Source organism: Dreissena polymorpha, chromosome 10 (genome assembly GCF_020536995.1).
Source record: "Dreissena polymorpha isolate Duluth1 chromosome 10, UMN_Dpol_1.0, whole genome shotgun sequence".
NCBI classification, from domain to species: domain Eukaryota; kingdom Metazoa; phylum Mollusca; class Bivalvia; order Myida; family Dreissenidae; genus Dreissena; species Dreissena polymorpha.
This window is the reverse complement of record NC_068364.1, coordinates 47678374-47703156: the sequence shown is the minus strand read 5'-3', so window position 1 is coordinate 47703156 and position 24783 is coordinate 47678374. Positions and strand designations below refer to the sequence as shown.

General features: G+C 35.2%; 1 protein-coding gene and 1 pseudogene across 2 annotated transcripts in view; both read right to left on the bottom strand.

Moving 5' to 3' along the window:
• Window positions 1-5186: 5186 nt before the first annotated feature.
• On the bottom strand, window positions 5187-6179 carry LOC127849092 (ficolin-3-like; annotated as a pseudogene).
• A 12929-nt stretch (window positions 6180-19108) lies between these two features.
• LOC127848330 (zinc finger protein 98-like) overlaps window positions 19109-24783 on the bottom strand; it is a 6294-nt gene continuing 619 nt past the window's right edge. For both annotated transcript variants that reach the window (XM_052380720.1, XM_052380721.1), the window contains exon 2: window positions 19109-21015. In XM_052380720.1, the coding sequence (XP_052236680.1) occupies window positions 19876-20784 (909 nt within the window). In that variant the 5' untranslated portion in view covers window positions 20785-21015 and the 3' untranslated portion in view covers window positions 19109-19875. The remainder of the gene's footprint in view (window positions 21016-24783) is intronic.

Here is a 24783-nt window from a genome sequence, read left to right as displayed (position 1 = left end):
TATCTCAATTAGCCTGTACCCTGGGCTAACCCAGCAAACACATGACATTGGTTCAAAGTCTGGCCGACATCAAATCGATGTAACGTCGGTTTTACGTTGAGCCAACGTTGAACAAATGTCCTGTGTTTGCTTGGTAAGGGGTTTGGTCGATTATCACATTATCATACCATCTGCATTTGGGTTTAAGAAGCGGTGACTGTGATATTTTTCCGCCGATTGTGAAAATGTTTCAATTTACTAGTCCTTTGTCTGTGGGTACAACATGCGTAAATTATCTAAATGTTTCAATATGAGCCAATGGTTGCACACAAATATTGAAATTAAATTAATTACGTCAAAATTTGTCTCAATTTATGCACAAGCATACTGTCCAAGGTGAAAAAAAATCGTTGATATATAATATGACCTTGTATTTGACTTCTCCGGATCAATTACACCCAATTTTAAAGAAGAACTTTCTAAAAATAAAACCAATTTAGAGGTAAATCATTTGATTTTCATCTAAAAGACACTTTTTTCTCTTTCAACATATTGTTTTTTTGGTGTTTTGAGGCTCCTGGCATAGTGACGGACAAGCAACTCGGTGATTTGTCATTAATAGGGACTAATTAACTCACATCAAGTTAGAAAAGCTCCCAACCCCGTTTTGCGAACGGGTCTACAGGCCTAGTCCTGCACTATTGATAGCATATTAGTAGTGATTTGTTTACAATATTTAGGGAACGAAGAGTTGTCAAGTTTTAATTAGAAAGTGAACATATGCTTGTATTCTGAAGTATGAAGTAGATCAAAGAAGAACATCGTGGTAATCGATATTGACTTCCGGTGTGTTTAACGGTTCGATTACCACCTTTAAAGGCCAACATAAATTTGATTTGCATATAACGGAGTACTTTTGCCTGCTATTGGTGATGGTATTCAGTGATATTTCTTCACAGTCAATCCTGAAAGACATATTAACCCTTTTCATGCTGGATAATTTGTCGTCTGCTGAAATGTCGTCTGCTGCATTTCTTAAATTAGCATTTTCTTCGATTTTTTGCAAAAGAATACTATCGGGATAGCAAACAGTTTGAATCCTGATGAGACCCGTCTCATCTGGATCCAAACTGTTTGCAAAGGCCTTTAAAATTCGGTTCCAGCGCTGAATGGGTTAATTCACTCACTTAACAAAAGCGTAGTAAGTTATACCCAATCAACAGACATTAAATGCGTTTTTCCAGGGATCGTTGATATAAGACAATGAATTAAAGTGGGCTATAATAAATCATCTTTTCCAACTATTTAGGCTGTATTATTTCCACGTAAAAGTAATTTTCTATGAGAGACGTTTATTCACGTTTCTGAAATCTTATCTTCGTTTTTAGTTGTTCGCTTGCGAACAACTAATGTTACTGCCACAAAATTCAAGTCGGTCTGCTCTTAACTACGCTAAGAACGATAACCACCGCATCTGCCAGTGCACACTGATTAGCCTGTTTATATTTCACCGCTGGTACACTGCAGACAGTGAGTGTGTGTATGTAATCAATAGTGTTTAACAGCTTGTGCACCGACATTGGCCTGTTTGTCATTGAAATCTGTACATATTGGCTGCGTTCAGGGAAAACGGGGCTTAATGCATATCAAATAAGAAGTGTCCTGTGCACATTGATTAGCCTGTGCAGTGCGAAACTTTCTGATTGTATGGTGTTGTTCGTTTTAAAGAGAGAGTATCTGGTACTGGGATGACAATTAATGCATATGCATTAAGCCCTGTTTTCCCAAAATGAAGCTTAAATTATCTTTTCTATTAATGATTTGAAAAAAAAAAAGAAAAAAGTGATAATAACTTCAAAGTAACCTCGTTGACAATTCAAATAAACAAAATCACTTTTAAATCAAATAAACAACCATTTTAGTTCTTAAATTTTACCTTGTGGCATTTTTAGTAAACATCTAAAGAGGACCTTTTCACAGTTCGTCATAAAATGCTTAATATTTTTAAATATAAACATTGACTCTTAAAAGTTCCATAATTTTTTTTTTATAAAATTAAAAAACTATACTGGGCTCGAACCACTTACACCTGGAATAAATATCTATCGATTAAACCACTTTGCCATCCGTGTTATTACAATGAGAGATGTATTTAATACTTTATATAAGCAATCCTCGCAGTATTGAAAAATATAACGACAACAACAGAATTCACCAAATTATTAAATCTTTTCATTTTGCCCATATACCAAAACGTGAACCCCCCCCCTTTAATGTCTTCAGACTTGCAAATTGAATGAATTCAATATACTGTCAGATCTTACATCATGAATAACTTACGGGTTTAGTGGTTGCCTGTTCTGGGGCCAGTAGATTTAAGCCCAGGAAACACACTTTCAAAAGTTGGTTACAGTTGGGCTAAAATGCAGGGCAACTAAGCTTATTCAAAGCTTGAAACAACTCAATCCAATTAAACATAGAATACAAATTGGCGACTGTGGATCAATTAGGCCCAGGAAATGATTCTATTCTGGCTCACAACCAGACATGATGCATTACAAATCTGTCATGTCGGCATAATTGTCGCTCAATTATTTTAAGAAAATAAATAAGTATTAGAAACACATAACACAACATGTACATGATTCTAGGCTTGTTATTCTTTAGCAAGGCAACACAAATTCTAAAGATGGTTGCCAATGCAGCAACCAATTGCGAAAAAAAGAGACATATTGTTGTTATTGTTTCTAAGTTATCTCTATGTGGCAGGGTAGATGGTAAGTAAGAAGTACCCCCTACAATTTTAAGTAATTCAACAACTTTCCGGTAGTTAAGCTGTTGGAGAAATCGGCGAACAGTCCATCTTCGCCATACCGGTATAAAATAAAGAATTATAACATCGTAATTTCTGTATCCATATGTACGTATAATCTTTACTTTCTGTACACACTCTGCCCTAAATATCGTATTGATATATACTTTCCACGGGACGTTATTATTTTGTTCTTAATTCCTGCATTGTTAAGAAATCGAGACTGAAATGTAAACAAATGATTTCCGCGACCTTTAACCCAGTTTTGCATATTTGGTATTATTCCGATATACTGCTTGTGTGTGAGTATTATGCTATTGCTTTGTAAATACGTTATTTCTTTGTGTTTTAACCTGTAAATTAGGAATCATACATTCGCTTTGTTCGGGCCATGACGTTTCTCGATAAGGACTTCGGCCCCTAACATAGGGACGTGGGAGCTATCGTATGAGATTCTGATTGGTTAGCTCGGTGCGTCTTCCCAAGACGTAGTAGTCTGCCAAAAGCCGATAAAACAACAGAAAGTCTTGGAACTGCTATCTGAGTTCCAAGCATCATTCTTATTATTGAATTTCATAAAATAAATGCAATTTATCATTCCCTCTGTATATATTGTTGATTCCCACATCATGGTAAAGTACAAGAAACACGGAATCAGCAATCTATGGTTGATTATTATAGTGTGTGTTGTTTAAACATATCAAATGTATTCTTGAAGTCCATACATGAATTAGTTATTTTTTGTTTTATTACTTATGAATAATGGTCATTCAGATTAGTTTCAATATTTGTTTTATTGTCTCTTCAAACATCATTTTGCGTGCCAACTACAACTAGTCAGTATTAAGGTCTCATTCTGTCGAATGCTTTGTGATTCATTGTATGTGCAGTTATTCACTTGTTCATAGTATTTGGTTATTAGTTGCATACGTCGGTCCTTTAAAATCCTCATGGATACGTTGTTATTAGGGTCATGATTAATACCATTAAGTGTTCTTTGCAATATATTACGTAATTATTCATATCAGAGATCAATTACTTGCTATGAGAGACACAATCACCTAACAATTTATATTTGTTTGCACATTCTTACTCATAGTATAGTATGTTCTTTTTGTAAGGTAATTGAAGAAAATGCGAGTTCAATGATAGTTTTAACTGAAATAACCCCTAGACAAAAGAAGTAAATGTACAACTTGCGAGCCAAAGTCAGAACTTAGCATTTTGAAAGTGTAAACTATCATTTGTGCAGTATTGTTATCTTTGAATGAGTATTACAACTTTCAATCCAATGTAATCGGATAATGTTCATTATGTTACTATTATATAAGTTGTTAGGCAACCGATAGTTTATGTAATGTTTTGTCATCATATAAATGTCATTCTTTATATTGCATATAGCATGTAAGTTGCTATGCGGCCGGTATATAGTATAATGATTTGTCATCTGTCATGTAATAATGTTGTAATGGCACAGTCCATCTTCGCCAACAGTGCACCCACATCTCGACCCATGCTTTAAGACACAATCTTTATAAATTTGAATGAGTTGTGTTCATTTCAAACTTGCGATATTAAAAGCTATAACATAATTTTGAAAACTGAGTTGCGTCTAAGATTATGCAATAGCGAACAACTTCAGTGCCTTCAGCGCTTTGATTAGAGAACAGTATTGGCTTTCTTAACAAGTGCTCACATTTGGCTATGATGTGAGCAAAACATACATCGAATTATGTACATCGGATTCAGTGAATACATGCGGAGAAATTATTTGAAATCAATACATTTGCTCGACTTTGTTCACTCCGCAAATTGAAGTAGAGGCAACTGCTTCTTCGTGTCTCAACGTAGGAAAGACATTTATAACGTTGAAATGAATATATTTTTGCGATGCTGTTATATTTAATATGTATTTTCAAAAACTAAAGAATATTTATTCTTAGTAAATTTTAAGACACTAAAATTATTCGCCGGACATAGACTGATTACAATAGTTTACCAGTATCACTTCTTGCTCAGTGAGCTTAAAATAAGGTTCATTGGGATACAGCTTTTTGCTTGTTATATACGAAATTAACATATTAACAAACTTTATTTAAATGCTGATATGTCAATTATCAGACTGAAACAACAGAATACTCTGGTCAGTTCTGAAATATTGGTTGTATTAGAAACTGTTATGTTTTAGTCTCCTGATAATGTTCCACTAAATGGTCTATATGCTTCCTTATATTCGTCCGTCTGTCTTCCCACACGTCCGTCCGGAACACGTCTAGATGAAACTCAGTTAACGTTCAAGGAGTGATTGAATTATTAGACAGGACAAAACACATATGACGATCAATTGGATCTTTATTTGCAATACTTTCACCCGAAGTTAAAACATTTGCTGAATATGAGAAAATTAATAAGAATACAAAAAAAATACTACAGCTAGATAAAGATATAGCACAACAAATTCAATTGATAAGTGTTGTTTAAACGCTTCACACACCATATTGAGTACATTATGAAAATGTAAAACAATGCAATATGAAAACAAATAACCCAAGCGACAGGGTTTTTCATCCATTTGTGTTTCTTAAATCATTTATATATTACATATATTTGATAATATATTGAAATATTTAAATGTACATACAAACATAATTTGGGTATATCCAATAAGAAAGATAATTATTTTATTATGCTATAATGGACATGATTTATAAAGTTATATCAAGTTCTCAAACTGCATTTTTAGCGTATGCTCATTTGTACAAATTTTAAAGATCTGTTATACTCTACGATCGTGTACCACAGAATTCCTTGATATCCTGGTGGTCTTTCTGCGTAGTATTTACCGTTAAGATTTGAAAGGAAACAATCGCCGTACCACCAACCTCCTCCACATTCGCATGCACAGCAACCTTTTCTGCGGTCATAATCTGCATCGAAAGTTGAAAAAGGCTTACCGTTGTGAGTTGGAAGATCATACTCAAACAATAAACCTTCTCCTGCGTCCCCAGTGTATCCGGCCAGATGGAGCTTATACTTCTCAGACTCTGATGAAATATTGAACTCAGAATACATCGCATATACTTTTCGTCCAGAGAACGTCTCTATGTCAATCCTAAGTTCTCTCGGTGTGTCCTTTGTCATCTGGTAGATATGTTCATTACCCAACCAGAATTCCCCACTCAAGTCACCGAAACCAGCTTTGTAATCTGCCCAAGTGCGGTTGAAATCGACAGACCCATCTTTCCTCCTCTTGTATAACCATCCATCCCTTTTTCTGGGAGTCAACGTCACAAAAGACGATCATGCCGTCTGGGTACACAGCGGAATACATTGCATATTCGCCACTCGTATCTATGCTGTCACAGGAATCCGTTATGTTCTTCAACATTTCATTCGACGTTTTAAGATTGGCCGTATCTGATGTAATCTGAGATATTTCCTTTAATGTATTCAACGAACGATTCGCCAATGACTCATTTAAATGAATTAACCCGTCATTGAAGAAAGGGCGCATGTAATCTATATTTTTTTGAGCCGCAATTGTTTCATTTTTAATGGTGTCTATTTCTGAACGAAATGTTTTTACCACATTTTTTAATGTAGAATCCATGTTATTAATTTTTTCGCTTACATTTCCGATTTCAAAATCATGCTGTTTTATCATTTTGTGAAATTCATTTCGGAGTAATATGTTCTCAGATTGTTCTCTCTTGAACGCAGCCATAAGATTTTCAAATTGACTCAAAATCGCTTCACAATCACATGACCCGTGCTGTGTTTTAGAAACGTGTTCTTCTTCGTGTTTATCAACCTGTCCCGACGATCCCGTTAACCTGTTGGAAAGCGTAGATATTTCCTCAATTCGTAAATCCCTTTCTTCATTCAGATCTTTTTTTAAATTACGCAATTCAGCTCTTAAGTCTTCGATGATATTATTTCGGATCATTGATACATCGTTTTCAAGTCTATCCAATCTTTTGAGAATTCTCGATCTCGATGTTTCTCTAGACGTTTGTGACGAAACAGTTTGAAGTAAAACTAAATAAAGAATGTACAATGACATTTTTAATACAAAGATTTATTTCTTAATACCGCACATGTAAGACACAGTTGTGATACGGCGCTCCGAATAATGAAAACACGCGAAACGCAAGGCTTCAATATATCCGATACTCAGCTACATGCCAAGCATTCGTCATGGAAACCAAGTCGCTGAGATTATACGATTGCCGTTATCTCTGAATTGCACAATATGTTGCCTAGCAACTTAAAATCACGATATACGGGTTACTTGAAGTTTGATAGTTACGAATAATGTCGTTCAAATGCAGCGATACATTTTTTCTGCTAAACAACTGATGGTGCAAGGTTTTAATCACGTTTAAAGAAGCGTAACAAAGTCGAAATCAGCGTATTAACAAATCATTTTCGACGAAACAATACAATACAAAAATATTCCCTTGCATTTTCGCATTTGAAGAAAAAAAAACATGTTTAACTTTTATGTTAAGATGATTTTGACGCAATCTATTTTACATGGATAACTGTATCGACTAGCCAAGATTTGTATGGCAATTCATTCAAGGAAGGTTTTCAATATATTATGTGGCGATTTATAACAATGTTCCGAAAATTTCTTAATTTTAAATGACGTTTTAATCTACATGTTGACACTATTTGAAGTAATAAATCAGTGCATTAAAAAGTTGGAGATATGTTCGCCAACCAAATTCGAGGTATTAAGTGGTATTGTTTCCTATCCTGAAATAATTTGTTTAAGAATAGTTTTTCATAATTGACATTTGAACAAGTTAAAATTGTAAGTTTTACATAAGTTTTACAATGGAAATGTTCATTGCAACACAATCGCGTTTGGATAACTAGAGTTGTATACTAGTAAATATGAGATCATATCCGGAACATGCAATAATTATAATGCAAAAATTGGTGGTAAATAATAGATGATTGACGTGTTTGAAATAAAATAAAATGATATATAACACTTTCGATTTATTTATAACAATCATGAAATCATAATTATCGAGTTAAATAGCTCTTTACAAAAAAAAAACCACTTAAAAAGCTATGTTCGAAGATAACGCATGTAAATATTTGAAATAAATATGGATGATTTGCGTTTGGATCGGTTAGCTTTTATGTTTTTATTTCATGTTCATATATTATTTCTGTTTTCCAACAATAAATACATAACACATAATAAAATAGAGCTAATAAAGAAAAAATAAAGCACATAAACTAGCCTCTAAGCCTATTTATGTCGGTGTGACGAAGCTTAGAGCTGCGCTGAAAAAAAAACCATCTTTGACCTCATTGATATTACTGCTTATTTTCACCAACACAAACCAACATCAGCGCAGGATATCTTGTTCACAGAAATATGTTTGTTTCTTTATAGCGCTCAGAATTCACGAATTGTAATGATTAAGTATAATGCAGCATATAAGATATGTGAATGTATAAATCTGAAGAAAAAAGAAACAAAGCGTTCAGATTCATGCGTGTGTTAAACGAATATCTGACGTGCAGAATACCGATTTTAAATCAGTCAAATAATACTATAGTAAAATTTTGGAATCCGCACAATTGTGTTCATGTATATGCCACAGGTGGTTAGCGTGTGGCTATGATATTAATTAGTGAAAACATCATTTTGAATGATAAATAATCATATTATAACGAAAAATTAACTTTTCTGAAAAAAAATATTTCACTATCAAATATATATATAACAAGGTATGCAACTCAAAATCAGCCCAAAACGGGGTGCATCGCTTTGAACAGACATATCTTCATCAATTGTGCAGCGATTTTCACGATCTCGGTCTTATTCAACGCAGAAATGAATTTCCTTTCTGGAAATGTATATGTCTTGCAATATTTTTACAAATGCTGGGTCAACTTTTAAGAAATAACACGATACACAACACGCATGACCCAGTTGACAGTGATCATGTATTCTTTATGAATGAAATCTCCAGTTGTAAAGACACACCTCCGCATTGGACCAATGAAATCACTCGTATGTTTAAAATGTCAGTTAGTTGAAATGTATGTAAACAAAGGTTTCAAACGGCGCTGGACAGTTAGTCTTGATGCAGAATGTAACGACAAGAACGGTAATAATGTTTTTTCATACGTTTTATTGAATTATGGTATCGAACTACATGAACTTTGTAGGGAAGTTGCCCTTTACTCCGTGAAGATTTCAGTCTTAAAGACAGCATGATCACTGTCAACTGGGTCATGCGTGTTGTGTATCGTGTTATTTCTTAAAAGTTGACCCAGCATTTGTTAAAATATTGCAAGACATATACATTTCCAGAAAGGAAATTCATTTCTGCGTTGAATAAGACCGAGATCGTGAAAATCGCTGCAAAATTTATGAAGATATGGCTGTTCAAAGCGATGCACCCCGTTTTGGGCTGATTTTGAGTTGCATACCTTGTTATATATATATTTGATAGTGAAATATTTTTTTTTCAGAAAAGTTAATTTTTCGTCATAATATGATTATTTATCATTCAAAATGATGTTTTCACTAATTAAAATCATAGCCACACGCTAACAACCTGTGGTATATGCATATATTTAGCAGGCGACAGGAAATGATGCCGTTGGAATAGCAGATGTATTGCTACGCACACTCTTCTGGTTTGTGTTAAACTATCGTGCGGCGTAAATTCTGGGTCTTACAAATATTCACTCTCTGCCTACACATTTATGATAATTGCTTTTTTTGTTTATCAGTTTTCCTCAGAAAAAAATGTGCGGATTTCCTGGAAGATTGGGACTGGGCCAATTACCGTTTCCTTTATAAAGGGCGTATTTAGAGAAAGATTGCTGTGTGTCGGACCAATCTGATTATTGCTCTGTATTTCACGGAGACAACGTCGTGATTGATAGTTTGTCTGGTTGACGATGCAATAAGCATGTTTGTATCAATATACCTATGGTTGGCGATGCAACTAACCTGTTTGTATCAATATGAAAGTTGATATGAATAAGATTGTGCTGTATTAGTACGCCGTTCTTAAGATTGTGTTGTATAAGTACGTCGTTCTTAAGATTGTGTTGTATTTTAGAACGTCGTTCTTAAGATTGTGTTGTATTAGTACGCTGTTCTTACGATTTTGTTGTATTAGTACGCCGTTCTTACGATTGTGTTGTATTAGTACGCCGTTCTTAAGAGTGTGTTGTATTAGTACGCCGTTCTTACGATTGTGTTGTATTTGTACGCCGTTCTTACAATTGTGTTGTATTAAGATTGTGTTGTATAAGTTCGCCGTTTTTAAGATTGTGTTGTATTAGTACGCCATTCTTAAGATTGTGTTGTATAAGTACGCCGTTCTTTAGATTGTCTTGTATTAGTACGCCGTTCTTAAGATTGTTTCGTATTAGTACACCGTTCTTAAGATTGTGTTGTGTTTGTACGCCGTTCTTACGATTGTGTTGTATTAGTACGCCGTTATTAAGAGTGTGTTGTATAAGTACGCCGTTCTTAAGATTGTGTTGTATTAGTACGCCATTCTTAAGATTGTGTTGTATTAGTACGTCGTTCTTAAGAATGTGTTGTATTAGTACGCCGTTCTTAAGATTGTGTTGTATTAGTACACCATTCTTAAGATTGTGTTGTATTAGTACGCCGTTCTTTAGATTGTGTTGTATTAGTACGCCGTTCTTAAGATTGTGTTGTATTAGTACACCGTTCTTAAGATTGTGTTGTGTTTGTACGCCGTTCTTACGATTGTGTTTTATTAGTACGCCGTTATTCCGATTGTGTTGTATAAGTACGCCGTTCTTAAGATTGTGTTGTTTTAGTACGCCGTTCTTAAGATTGTGTTGTATTAGTACGCCGTTCTTAAGATTGTGTTGTGTTAGTACGCCGTTCTTAAGATTGTGTTGTATTAGTACGCCGTTCTTAAGATTGTGTTGTATTAGTACGCCGTTCTTAAGATTGTGCTGTATTAGTACGCACTTCTTAAAATTGTGTTGTATTTTACGCCGTTCTTAAGATTGTGTTGTATTAGTACGCCGTTCTTAAGATTGTGTTGTGTTAGTACGCCGTTCTTAAGATTGTGTTGTATTAGTACGCCGTTCTTAAGATTGTGTTGTATAAATACGTCGTTCTTAAGATTGTGTTGTATTAGTACGCCGTTCTTAAGATTATGTTGTATTAGTACGTCATTCTTAAGATTGTGTTGTATTAGTACGCCGTTCTCAAGATTATGTTGTATTAGTACCCGTTCTTGAGATTGTGTCGTATACTAGTACGCTGTTTTAAGAGTGTGTTGTATTTGTACGTCGTTCTTAAGACTATATGTTGTTTATTAGTACGCTGTTTTTAAGATTGTATTGTATTAGTACGTCGTTCTAAAAATTGTGTTGTATTTTAGTACGCCGTTCTTAAGATTCTGTTTTATTAGTACGTCGTTCTTAAGATTGTGTTGTATTAGTACGCCGTTCTTAAGATTGTGTTGTATTACTACGCTGTTTTTAAGATTGTGTTGTATAAGTACTTCGTTCTTAAGACTATATGTTGTTTACTAGTACGCTGTTTTTAAGATTGTATTGTATAAGTACGTCGTTCTTAAAATTGTGTTGTATTTTAGTATACCGTTCTTAAGATTGTGTTGTATTAGTACGACATTCTTTAGATTGTGTTGTATTAGTACGCCGTCCTTTAGATTGTGTTGTATTAGTACGTCGTTCTTAAGATTGTGTTGTATTAGTACGCCGTTCTTACGATTGTGTTGTATTTTAGTACGCCGTTCTTAAGATTGTGTTGTATTAGTACGTCGTTCTTAAGATTGTGTTGTATTAGTACGCCGTTCTTAAGATTGTGTTGTATTAGTAGGCCATTCTTAAGATTGTGTTGTATTAGTACGTCGTTCCTAAGATTGTGTTGTATTAGAACGTCGTTTTTAAGATTGTGTTGTATAAGTACGCCGTTCTTAAGATTGTGTTGTATTAGTACGTCGTTCTTAAGATTGTGTTGTATTAGTACGCCGTTCTTAAGATTGTGTTGTATTAGTAGGCCATTCTTAAGATTGTGTTGTATTAGTACGTCGTTCCTAAGATTGTGTTGTATTAGTTCGCCGTTCTTAAGATGGTGTTGTATTAGTACGCCGTTCTTACGATTGTGTTGTATTTTAGTACGCCGTTCTTAAGATTGTGTTGTATAAGTACGTCGTTCTTAAGATTGTGTTGTATTAGTACACCGTTCTTAAGATTGTGTTGTGTTTGTACGCCGTTCTTAGGATTGTGTTGTATTAGTACGTCGTTCTTAAGATTGTGTTGTATAAGTACGCCGTTCTTAAGATTGTGTTGTATTAGTATGCCGTTTTTAAGATTGTGTTGTATTACTACGCCGTTCTTAAGATTGTGTTGTATTAGTACGCCGTTCTTAAGATTGTTGTATTAGTACGCCGTTCTTAAGATTGTGTTGTATTTTAGTACGCCGTTCTTAAGATTGTGTTGTATTAGTGCGTCGTTCTTAAGATTGTGTTGTATTAGTACGCTGTTCTTAAGATTGTGTTGTATTAGTAGGCCGTTCTTAAGATTGTGTTGTATTAGTATTAGTACGCCGTTTTTAAGATGGTGTTGTATTAGTATACCATTCTTAAGATGGTGTTGTATTTGTACGCCGTATAGTATAGTAACACAAACAAAGTTATAATGATATAATTATGAAAGCAAGGTGTCGTGATAATACCCACGTCGCCTGAAACGATATAATTAAAAATAATAATTCAATAATGAAAATACATCAACAGTTAATTTTTTCTTATACATCATAAGTGGTGAAGCAACAGTAAAACAATCAATATTAACTAAGTCTCTACACTGTAAATAGAATCAATATAAACTAAATATTTTTTGTTAATTTTATGTTTTATATCAAATATTATTATCATTTTACTTTTAATATTAAAATATAATTAGCATTTAATGTAAATATATTGAATTCATGATGTCAGTATTTTGTTTTTTAAAGGGATTACACAACTCCCGTAGAATTTAATTTTCTATTAAAATCTGCTCTTATTTGTTTTGCATGTTGTTTTATACTATTAACGAAATCTTCTCGTGTTTGTAAAGAAAGTTTTGACTCACTTTTTGATGTTGGTTGTTGATCAGGCTGGGCCGTCGCTTGTTGTGATCACTCCGGGGTGACCGGAGTAGCTGGCGGTAAAAGGTTGTCCTGGTTAGAAGGTAAATGTGGTTAAGACATTGTAAAACTTTATTGTAGACATTTGTTTATAATAATTTGTCTCACTTTCTGTGATATCCTTTCATCCAAAAACCGTGTTCTGCACCAAGTTATTAACCGGTAGATTTTACTACAGAGCAACTTTTAATTCTTACTCGGGATCTTTTAGATGTTATATGATCTTTGGATATTTATTTCGTGTCCTAAATGTTATTCTTAATTATTCATGAAATGTTATTTCTTTTTCTGCGTTAAGCGTCAATTATTAAATATATTTCTTACCTGGTGACTGACGGTTTTAACTCAAAACTAACGATCTTGATTAGGATGTTTAAAAGTTTATTTATGTAAACAAGATAACAAAATATTATAATATATTAACATAATCTACAAGTAAGTTTACATGCACAGTTAACAACAGTATGGCATGTAGACTTTGGAATAACATATTTCGACAGTAATTTTCAGAAACATAAGTAACTAACAGTAATAAGCATTTATTTTAATACCTGTTATATAAGTTTGCGGCCCAGTAATTATAAAGTCTACGTAATTGTTTACATGTCAAGTTCCTGTGTATATTTTTCTGCTGAATCAGTGACCTGCGATCTGTTTTACGCAGACTGATAGTATTGGAACTGGGAATATGTGTTTTGCTGACCCCAATACTCTTATACTTATAAATAGGTCTTTAGTCTCAACCGAAATATATGTTATGTACCGTCCTTTTAGTAAGAATTTGCTTACGAAGTATTGTCTTGTTGTAGGTTAAGACAAGTATAAGAACATGCACTATTACTTTTGTGTACTTGGTACCCATCCACTATTCTAATATGATTATGTTATACGACAATTATATTTTATATAAAATAAAATTAACAATTAATGTAAATATATTGAACCATAAAGTCAGTATTTTGTTTTTAAAGTGATTACAAATAACTTGCATATCATGCCGTGAAAAAAACGGTATTGATACATTTTATGCAATTACCCGCCGTTACCTCGACAGCAGGACCATTTGCAAATATGCTAGCATTTACCGTATACTGCTTTATATGGCTTTGGGATCCTTTGATGAACGCCTGTTTTGTCAAAACGCCTGTCTGAAAATAAGATTTGCGTCCGACATTATTGTGGTGTGTACCAGATCTATCATCTAATAAGTATTATTAATTATTAGTAATAATAAAATAATTATTAAAACAAACCAATGTGAGAGTTTGACTCGGCATAAACGTTTTATGAAGTGACAGAGTTAGACAATTGTTGATATATTAATATCGGGCATTGCTTCCATGTCTAGAATTCAAAGCCATGCGCTGAAAGTTGGGGTTTCGAAAAAAAGAAATTTTACACCGGATCACTCACCATGCAACGGCAAGATCGGAAAGGCAAAACAGATTTAGAAAAAGCTTACTGAGTAGACACCCACCAAACTAGTACTTTGCATTTCCTCATGGTTACTCACCAAATCAAAGATCTATGTGTATTTTTTATACATCTTTGACCAAACCAAGCTCTTGGTCGCCGAATCAAATTGGTATGTCTAACAGCTCTCGTCTCTTATAGAAAATGACTTTGCTCGACATAAATCGGAAAAAAAATCCTGAAAGTATGACACGTGATTTAAAATCTGAGCGACCGCTCTATAGGTCCGTGAAGCAAGAACAGCACTACAATACGAGATATTTTGATAGAGTCGATCCCGCGGTTCTGCAGACTGATAAGCGAACTATACCGCCCAATTAAACCCTCACGGGACCCCAGCCATTCCCAGAAAGACGTCATTCCCAGATAGACATAAACAGCGCTTCAGGCTACAAAACAAATGCGTGCATACGTTCGAAGTGCATGGGCAACATGATCAATTAATAAATACATCAGAAGCAAAAGGTTTCATAATCATGTATGAGCCAATCAATCATCAATTGTGTCATGTTCTGAGAAAACCTGGCATAATGCATGTGCGTAAAGTGTCGTCCCAGATTAGCCTGTGCAGTCCGCACAGGCTAATCAGGGACGACACTTTCCGCTTTTACGGTATTTTTGGTTTCGAGGAAGTCCCTCCTTACCGAAAATCTAGTTTAGGCGGAAAGTGTCGTCCATGATAAGCATGTGCGGACTGCACAGGCTAATATGGGACGACACTTTACGCACATGCATTAAGCCCAGTTTTCTCAGAACGCGACTCAATTATCATCATTAATGTTAACAAATGTATTGGTTGAAAACCATATGTTTATGTTTATAATTGCTAGGTTTCTATTCTTTTTCTAAAATTCTTTAGCACTAAAACATATTTACATAAAACTTTCACAATACGTCGTCCTAAGAACAGAAGGGAGATACAGTTAAGATCATATTGTGGTGAGGACAATAGCCTAATCAACCCTTAACCCCGCCCACATGCCAACAAGTCAGCGCGTTATTAAACTTTCATGTGGAAACAAGTGTTGCGTTGTTTCTCGCGTTAAGTGAGAACCATTTGAGCAACGCATTAACTATTAAGATAAACATTATTGATTCGCTTAAAATATTACAACAAAAACAATACAACACTTTTTTCGTCCAGTTAATGTTTCTCAAACAAATGAAAAAGAAGTCTTACCAGTTATGTTTTTTCCACATTATCTTAACACGTCTAGCCATAGTCCGACAAGCATTTTTCCTACATATCTCGTTCCGACAGCATAGCAAATTTGCGCAGAATGAGATGCTGTTATGGATTTACAATACATGGATTATCTACAATAATGATTATTTCTTTTGCTCTAGAAACTTTGAAAACTATCAGACCGATTTGCGACTCAAATTCTTGTTTCCGCAATCTTAAATACATACCTGAATATTAAGGAGGAATGTTAAGTACACTTAAATACCTACCTATATATTGTCAAATAACTCAAATGATGTATACTTCAATATTTCAAAAATCAAGGAACCAACATTTTTAATTAAATGCTGTTTGAACGAATCTGCGAAGTCGATGATTTCATAACAGTACACGTGTTTTATGTGCACGATTGTGTTTGATTGAACACACGAAAATAATTAACAATCGTTTAATTTAACTCTTTTTTCGTCGGTGTCATTTTACTCCTTCTTCGGAACGTTTAATAAAGTTTTGTATTCATGAACGTTTTACCTTCATAAAAAAAGTGAAGTTCACTCGCTTTTAATGAAGTTATTAATACGTTAGCATGATGTTGTCATTCTAAATATATATGTTCTTTACTTGCTTAACCTATTTATGCCTAGCGTCTAGAAAAAAGGCCTTTGCAAACAGCGTAGACCCAGATGAGACGCCGCATGATGCGGCGTCTCATCTGGGTCTGTGCTGTTTGCTTAAAGGAATTTCTGTAAAAAATATTCTAAATAAAGAAATAAATATACTAGACATCCCTAATTTTGGAAATAAATTGATCCAATTTAGAAGGATGGGAAAGTCCACTAGGCATAAATGGGTTAAGTACGCGTCTTAACGTGCTCAAGTGTAAGTCTTCACGTGCGCACTGCAAGGCTGTTAACCAATGATGTTGTTGGAAGTCATAGTCCATAAAAAGCAAGAGGGTCATGGTGGCTCTGGGGTGAGCACTTGAGTATAATTAACGTTAAGCAAAGGTTAACTTTATACTTTTATCACTTTTATCCAAAATATACCTTCGTCGCAATTTGAAACAAATGTCTATTTGAAAACATAAACAACACACACAACTACGTATAACGCTTATATTTATATATCTGCCAAAACAACAAACACTTTCGCTAAATAAAACAACGTTAACAAACCTTGTAACAATTCAAGCACATGTATAAACGAGTTTTATAGAGAGTAGGATAAGTTAATGAAAGGTCAAATAATATTCATATGTAACTATTCTTGTTGTTTTACTGGTTTCGTCACTAAATTGGATTTCTTCAAAATAAAGATAACAATCTGAAGTAATTGCAATAATTAATTTGAGTAATGCAATAATTATTATAAGATATTTGGATTGTCGTTCATGTTTTTGAAATCCATTACCAGTATCATCATCATCATCATCATCATCATCATCATCATCATCATCGTGCACAAACATCCTCATTACAAAAAGAGTATTACTATGGTTTTAATATAGCCATATAAGGAAAACTGTCCCGCCCCCTGGCGGCCATGCTTTTCAACGAATGGTAACCATTTTAGATATCATTAGGAAAAAATCCGACCAAGTTCGATGAAGATTGGACTATGATTGTGAGACCTTAAGTATTAACAAGACTTTACTAAAAAAATATAATGCAAACTGCCCCGTCCCCTGGCGGCCATGTTTTTTAACGGAACGGAACCAAATCAGACCAAGGAACCATTTTCTAACCAAGTTCCATGAAGATTGAACCATAAATGTGACTTCTTGAGCGTAATCAAAGTTTTACTATGGCCATATTAGGAAAACTGCCCCGCCTCTTGCGGCCATGATTTTCAACGAACTGGACACATTTTTGAACTCGGCAGAAACATCATCAAGACTAATTTTATGACCAAGTTGCATGAAGATTGGACAATAAATTTGACTTCTATAGTGTTAGCAAACTTTTTCTTTAATTTGACATAGTTACCTCGTTTTTGACCTCATGCGACCCAGTTTCGGACTCAAACAGGGTATCCTTGTGGGTGGCCTATTGAGTGTTTTCAAGGCAAAATGTTGACGACGGACGACGGGCAAACGGTGATTACAAAAACTCACCATGAGCACGTAGTACATAGCGTGTAAATTCTTTTTCCCGTGCTGTTACTGGTTACATCCGATTTTTCTTAAAATGCACACACGCAGTCATGAAATCCGGCGAGTTACTGAATTAATTATATTAAATTCGTTTTCCTGTGTGTGGTATAGATTTCATGCATGATTTATAAGAAAATACGGCAATGCATTTATGTAGAAACATACTGTAGTCGGTTGTTAGGACTGCCCCTCAACAAGTGTTTACCGGATTACGCATTGTGTACACACCGGTCTTACTGACAATAACGTAAAGACGTCACCATCTATGTATAGAATGCTGTCACATGTTGTCATGTAAAAATCAACAAAGTTGCCACATTGGCCATTGTATGCTCGATTGTATAATGAGGCGTGCAATGTTATGAATCCCGGGGTATGACTTTAACTATCTTTGTACTAATTTGTAGAGGTCCACTATACGATGTTATTCACCAACTATACAACAATTGTATTTCAGAAAAGGTTTTGCAGTGGATTTACAATGTACTCACCATAAATCAAGTGACCCCTGTGACACGGCAAGTTTTGAACCCCGGGCTTGATTTAAGTAATCTTACAAGGAGACGAGGCCACAAGCCAATTTTTTAAACTACTCACCCTAACGTTATCGTAATAACACGTATTAAGTAATGTACTATATATGTGTATGAACAATCATGAAACCGTTTTAGCGCTGCCAAATTATACCACAGAGGAATACTTGGAACAAACTTCGTAGAGGGACACTATAAGACTGTCCACGTCAAATATTTAAACCATCACTCTTTCAGATTTAGCGACTTAAAAACATATATTTACCATATAACGTCTGTATAAATCACGTGACCCATGGGGCGTGGTGAATTTTGACCCCGGCGGCATGATTTGAACAAACTTAGAAGAGAACCTCTATATGATAATACACATGAAAATATTAAACATCGTGTTTGTTGTTTCAGAGCAGATTGTACAAATTTATTTTATAAATAAATATTACGCTCGCTTGACCTTCAAATTCAGCGGAAACAAATAAATGTGAACATCTTTGAAATATATTCACTAAAGGACCATTCATGTACAGTTTCAGTAAAATCAGAAAGAGATGTCGGTTGAATAAAAAGTTGTTCCATGACTGACGACGCACGACGGATGAAAATCGGGCCCTAACGTTCACATGTACATTGCACCGATAAGCTGAAAAGAAAACAGGGCCCTCAATCTAAAAAATCGGCGGCAGTCCCCCACCTGAAAAGTATACTTTTTTCCCCTTTTGGGGGGAAAAATCTCCCTAAAAAAAAACAAAACATTTTTTTTTAATAGAAAGATGTGCCTCATGATTATTATATCTCAATTCTATTTCAATTTAATCTTTTCAAACATACTAAATTATGAAAAATGCAATGAATATAGTGCAAACATGTACAAATGAAATAATAAGAGAGTAAGTAAAAAAATCCCCCAAAAAGGGAAACACCGCGAAAATTCCCCCTCCTAAGGGCTGCGGACCCCTTCCCCCAAAGTAGTGTGAGGGCCCTGGAATAAAGAGGAGTGCACGTATATTAAATCATTTTATCTGACAGCAGTATTGCTATTGATAAATATAGTAATGGGTTGCATAAAAAGCCATAGCAGTAAGAGAATCCTGAGTGAAGCCTGTATCAAACGAACGGGAAGCGGACAACGACAACGAGCGAGGCCTGGTATTGCAATGCGCATGGGGGGTTAGAGGGTTAGGGTAAGGGGTAGGGTTAGGGGTCTGGTTTGGGTAAGGATTAGCCTTAAACCTAACCTTAATCCTTACCCGACCCCTAACCCTTGCCCTTACCCTAACCATAACCCAGGGTTATCTCCCCTCGCTCGTTGTCGTTGTCCGCTTCCCGTATCGTATCGAACACATATTTTGACATTGTATTAAAATTTTACCATTCTATCGTTATTTTTCAACTTAAAAATGGTATATGGGATATTAAATACACGCATATGTGTTGTTATTATACTTTCGTTTCTGGCATACGAGAGGATATTTTTCAGAGGTCGTAAATGATTTCGCTACCAAACACATAAATGGCCATTGTTACTGTTATGGTGAATTCATCATGATCCTTTTATGTGATTAGGACTTTATGGACCCGCTTCATGTGCTTTTGTTTCGCTAGCAAGGTGGTGTAAGCTTGGACACAGAGATCACACTGATACGGTTTTTCCCCTGTATGAACAACTTTATGTTGTTTAAGGTCCTTTCTCCATGTGAATGCCTTTTCACACACATCACATTTATAGTTCTTGATACCCAAATGAAATTTCCGATGAGCGTTCAGACCCTGAACAAACTTGAACCGCTTATTGCAGAAGCCACACTCGTAGGAAGCGATGTCAGAGTGAGTCGCCATATGTTCCTTCAAGTGGGTTGTCCTGACAAAACGTTTATTACATATGCTGCACTCGAAATTCCTCACATGCTCGTGCTGTTCACGAATATGTTTTTCCATACTATGTTTCAAAGTAAATCTCTTGCCACAAATATCGCATTCCAACGGTTCACGTGGAATGTGTTTATACCAGATATGTCTCTTTAAATGGCCCAGGCAACTGAAACGATTGTTGCATGTATCGCATAAAACGCTATCATCACGATGTTTTGAATTGACGTGACTTTTTAATCCTGTGATTGTAAAGAAGACACCGTCACATTTATCACATTTGTATTTGTGTCTTTCACTGTCGGCAGCGTGTGTCCGTAAATGTCCACTTAAACGTTTCACATGTTTGCCACATTTAGGGCAAGGCTTTGGGAGGCGTATCCGTTTCTTGGCGTTTTTATCATGGGTCATAATATGCTCTTTCAAATGCTTTACACGCTTGCCACAAGTTGGGCAAGGCACAGGGAGCCTTTTTCTCTTAGAGGTCTTTATGCTCTTAGAGGTCTTATTAGGATATGGCAGCTGTTGAGCTTTTCCTTTGGAATTGTTTGCTTGTATTTTGGACTCCTTCCTCGTGTGGTTTAACTGTAACATCTTGTAGTGTTTTCACTTGAGTTTTTTTTTTGTTTAACATCAAAAGTGTTTCATCAGCAAAACATATATCACAAACATGACTATAGTTTAAATATATCACATTTATTTTATTTTCATTTGATTGATTTTATTTGGTAACATTCTTCCGGTTCGTTTTATCCGATATTTGCCCGATTAGCCGAACCCATTGGTAGAAACGTTTAGGTTTTTTTTAACAACGGTCGCATGTACCTGAAATATTAAAAACAACAACGCTTTAGCTTTATAAGAACAGGATGCTTGCAGTCAATTTGTCATAAAAGCTATAGAAACCCATGCCAGAATGATTATGATCAGGTGTATGCATGAAATATCCCCGCATGCAAGTTTCTTAGAGGGCATAGGAAGTTCATTTTTAAGAACTTGTTTCCCCATGATGTAAGATTGCTATTAAGAAGTGCATCTAAATAACTATTAAGTAGAGTTGAACAAACTTTCAGCATGAATATTCACAAGGGCAATACCTTTGAAATATTGAATTGAGCAGTTATGGTTCTTATGAACTGCAATTCCATTAAATGTGACAATAATAAGTTCGAAGTGTATTATTCTTACAATTTTAAGATATGCTCCGGGCAAAATTAAAGTCTAAATTATAATAAAGGACAATAACACAAAACATATGGAATTAATAGTTATCCCCACGCTTTTTGAAAAGCGTGGGGATATTGTGGTTATCTCCGCCGTCCGTCCGTCCTGGCAGGCTTGGCGAAATTGCCGGTCCGCCGGTCCTGACCGGCAGATTTTCATTTGGTCCGGCAGGATTAACAAGAATGCCGGTCCTGGCGACCGGCAAAATGTGAAATGACTACACACAAATCTTATTTTTTTCAAAGTTGAAAATTCGAAGAGCAAACCCCTTACTACATCATGAAAATGAAATCGCTCATTGTTTTGATGTTTGCAAAAGGTTTGTTACGTACAATTAGAAAATCCAATTGGTTACACAACACCTACTTCAAACTCAGTCGAAAAATCGGCAACTGCCTTCTAACAAAAAAGATCTTGATAGCTTTGACATATTTTTCGAGTAGATAAGGACATTAAAATATCATAAAATATAAAAATTCTTTATGAAGCATGGCTTTTAAAAAGGTTGTTTATTAAGTATAAACAATGTTCTAGTGATAACACAACCATTTGCAAACGCCATTTTTCAGAAGTGTAAAGAGTACAGTGCATTATGGGGCAGAGCTTTCATTTGACGAGCGAATTTAAATTTAGATTGAATGCAATACGTTACATGTACAAAGAACTGTTATATTGCATCATACACAGTGTCATGTAAAAATCGTGCTTCCCGGGGACTTTCTGATACCAGGCAAAAATGAAAATGAATCTCTGTTAACAATTACACTGCGTTAGCATGTAAATGAATCCTCTTGATTATTTAATTAATTTCTCGTACACGTTCTGAAAAAGTAATGCCTTTATACTAAAATGATAATTAAATGTCAGGAAACTTGTTTTATACTGTGCGCAGTATATTTAACAGCCGGTCTGCTCCAAACTGCAATTTCATCAAAGTACATGCAATAATGTTTTAATCGTTTTGAATAATTATAATTTGATAATTATTCGGCTTGCACTTACGTTATTGAAATTAGCGCACCGAACCGCTGATAGGGAATACATTGTGCATGTAATAAACACTGACACGCGAATTTTTCGCACCTTTATTGACATTACACAACATATTAACACCAATTAGCTGCCGGTGTCGTTTAACCTCTAAGCGATTAAAATCGGTTTAAGGGACGGTTGAATAAAACGATCAAGATGTGATCGCTGCCATCTTTGAATTTTCTAGTTGTTTTTTTCGGTCCGGCTCAATTTTGTCCGGACCGGCACATTTTCTGAAATGCCTGTCCGGATGACCGGCAGCTTTTTTCCACTTTCGCCAAGCCTGTTATATTACAACAAATGTGTTTGTTTTAACCGCTTTCGGTTTACATGGCCTTCCCTGCGCGCAGACATATTGTTTTTGACGGGTTGACGAGTTACCGGAAATCACGCAACAGAATAGACGTCCAGTTTATAAAAATAAATAACCGGAAAAAATTAAATTTACCAAGCGAAGTCTTTGAATTCATATCCCCCGCCAAATATATTTTGCAACGTCCTTGATAAATGGTATAATCAAAACAAAAGTATACATTGTAATTCAATTCTCCTCACCGATATTTATACGCCCATGAAGTTTCATGTTGACATCTTATAGCGTATTATGAGATAAAAGCTAAAAAAAGATACATCATACAAAAACCCCTGTCGGCCATGATGTTCAACCAATCGGAACCATTTTCAAACTAGTCCAATATATGATTGGGACAAGTCTTTTGACCAAGTTTAATGAAGATCGGACAATAAATGTAGCCTCTAGTCTAAACAAGGTTTTACTATAGCCATATATTGCCATATAAGGAAAAATGCCACGCCAACTTTGGCCATGTTTTTAAACCAACCAGAACCATTTGGGAAAAATCTTCTGACCAAGTCATGAAGATCGGACAATAATTGTGCCCTCCAGAGTGTTAAAAAGGTTTTACTTTAGCCATATATTGTACAGGAGCACCGCACAGCGGGTGCCAACGCTCGGCTATGGGTGACGTTTTGAATAAATAAAAGCTTGTCAGAAGTGACCTTGACCTTCGACCTAGTGACCCGAAAATGGGTGGGGTGTGTAGAAACATCCTAAAAGAGAGGTGGCTGATTTCGAGCGTAAATCGCTACGAACAATTCGGGGAGAAGATCGCCAGATCGCATACATACCAAATTCTTAATGACTAAAGCATAGTGCATTATATTGGTGAAGAATAAAAAAACACTCTTCCGCGACATGTAGTTATCATACATGACTGCATGTACATGATTGTTAGGTAATTTCCGACGTAACTCATTTATGCCTAGCGTCTAGAAAAAGGCCTTGGCAAACAGCGTAGACCCAGACGAGATGCCGCATGATGCGGCGTCTCATCGGGGTCTGCGCTGTTTGCTTAAAGGAATTTCTGTAAGAAATATTCTAAATATAGAAATAAATATACTAGAAATCCCTAATTTTGGAAATAAATTGATCCAATTTAGAAGGATGTGAGAGTCCACTGGACATAAATGGGTTTAAATGCCTTTTTTACAATTTTTGCATTTTCATTTTTTTTCAATTTAAAACCCATTACATTTGTATATATATTAGCTATTTCCATAACTAACAACTTCAAGATCAATTACTGAAGAAAAGTCGTGGAAAAGATCAATAAAATGGAAAGAAATAAAGCTGCCCCCACTAAGTTTCGAACCTGAGCCTTCTGAATCCAACAGGTTTTATTGTTATATTGTTCAGAAAAAGAACGACTGAAATACAGCTAGACTGTTGTTATTTCATGTACATTGCAACTTGTAGTGCTAGGCACGAAATGGAATACACATGTAATGCAGTGCATAGCGAATTTAGATTCACTAAAAAGGAATTGTCGAAACCAGCCAGAAATACATTATATATAAATTAACCGATTTTAAAGCAGTTATTCTTCAATTAAGTTTGGTAAGATAGTCATTAGAAGGACACCTGGTTCATGTTAGGCTTTTGTGAATTGCTGAATTTATATGAGTCGCGTTCTGAGAAAACTGGCCATAATAAATGTGCGTAAAGTGTCGTCCCAGATTAGCCTGTGCAGTCCGCACAGGCTAATCAGGGACTACACTTTCCGCCTAAATTGGATTTTTGCTAAGAAGAGACTTCATTTAAACGAAAAATGTTATACAAGCGGAAAGTGTTGTCCCTGATTAGCCTGTGCGGACTGCACAGGCTAATCTGGAACGACACTTTACGCACATGCATTAAATCCAGTTTTCTCAGAACAAGGCTCATCGTATACCATTCCACGTACTAAAAGATGTTTTCCAACAATAAATCAATCTTTGGTGTGGAATATATTTTTCGTTAAATAATAAAAAAATATT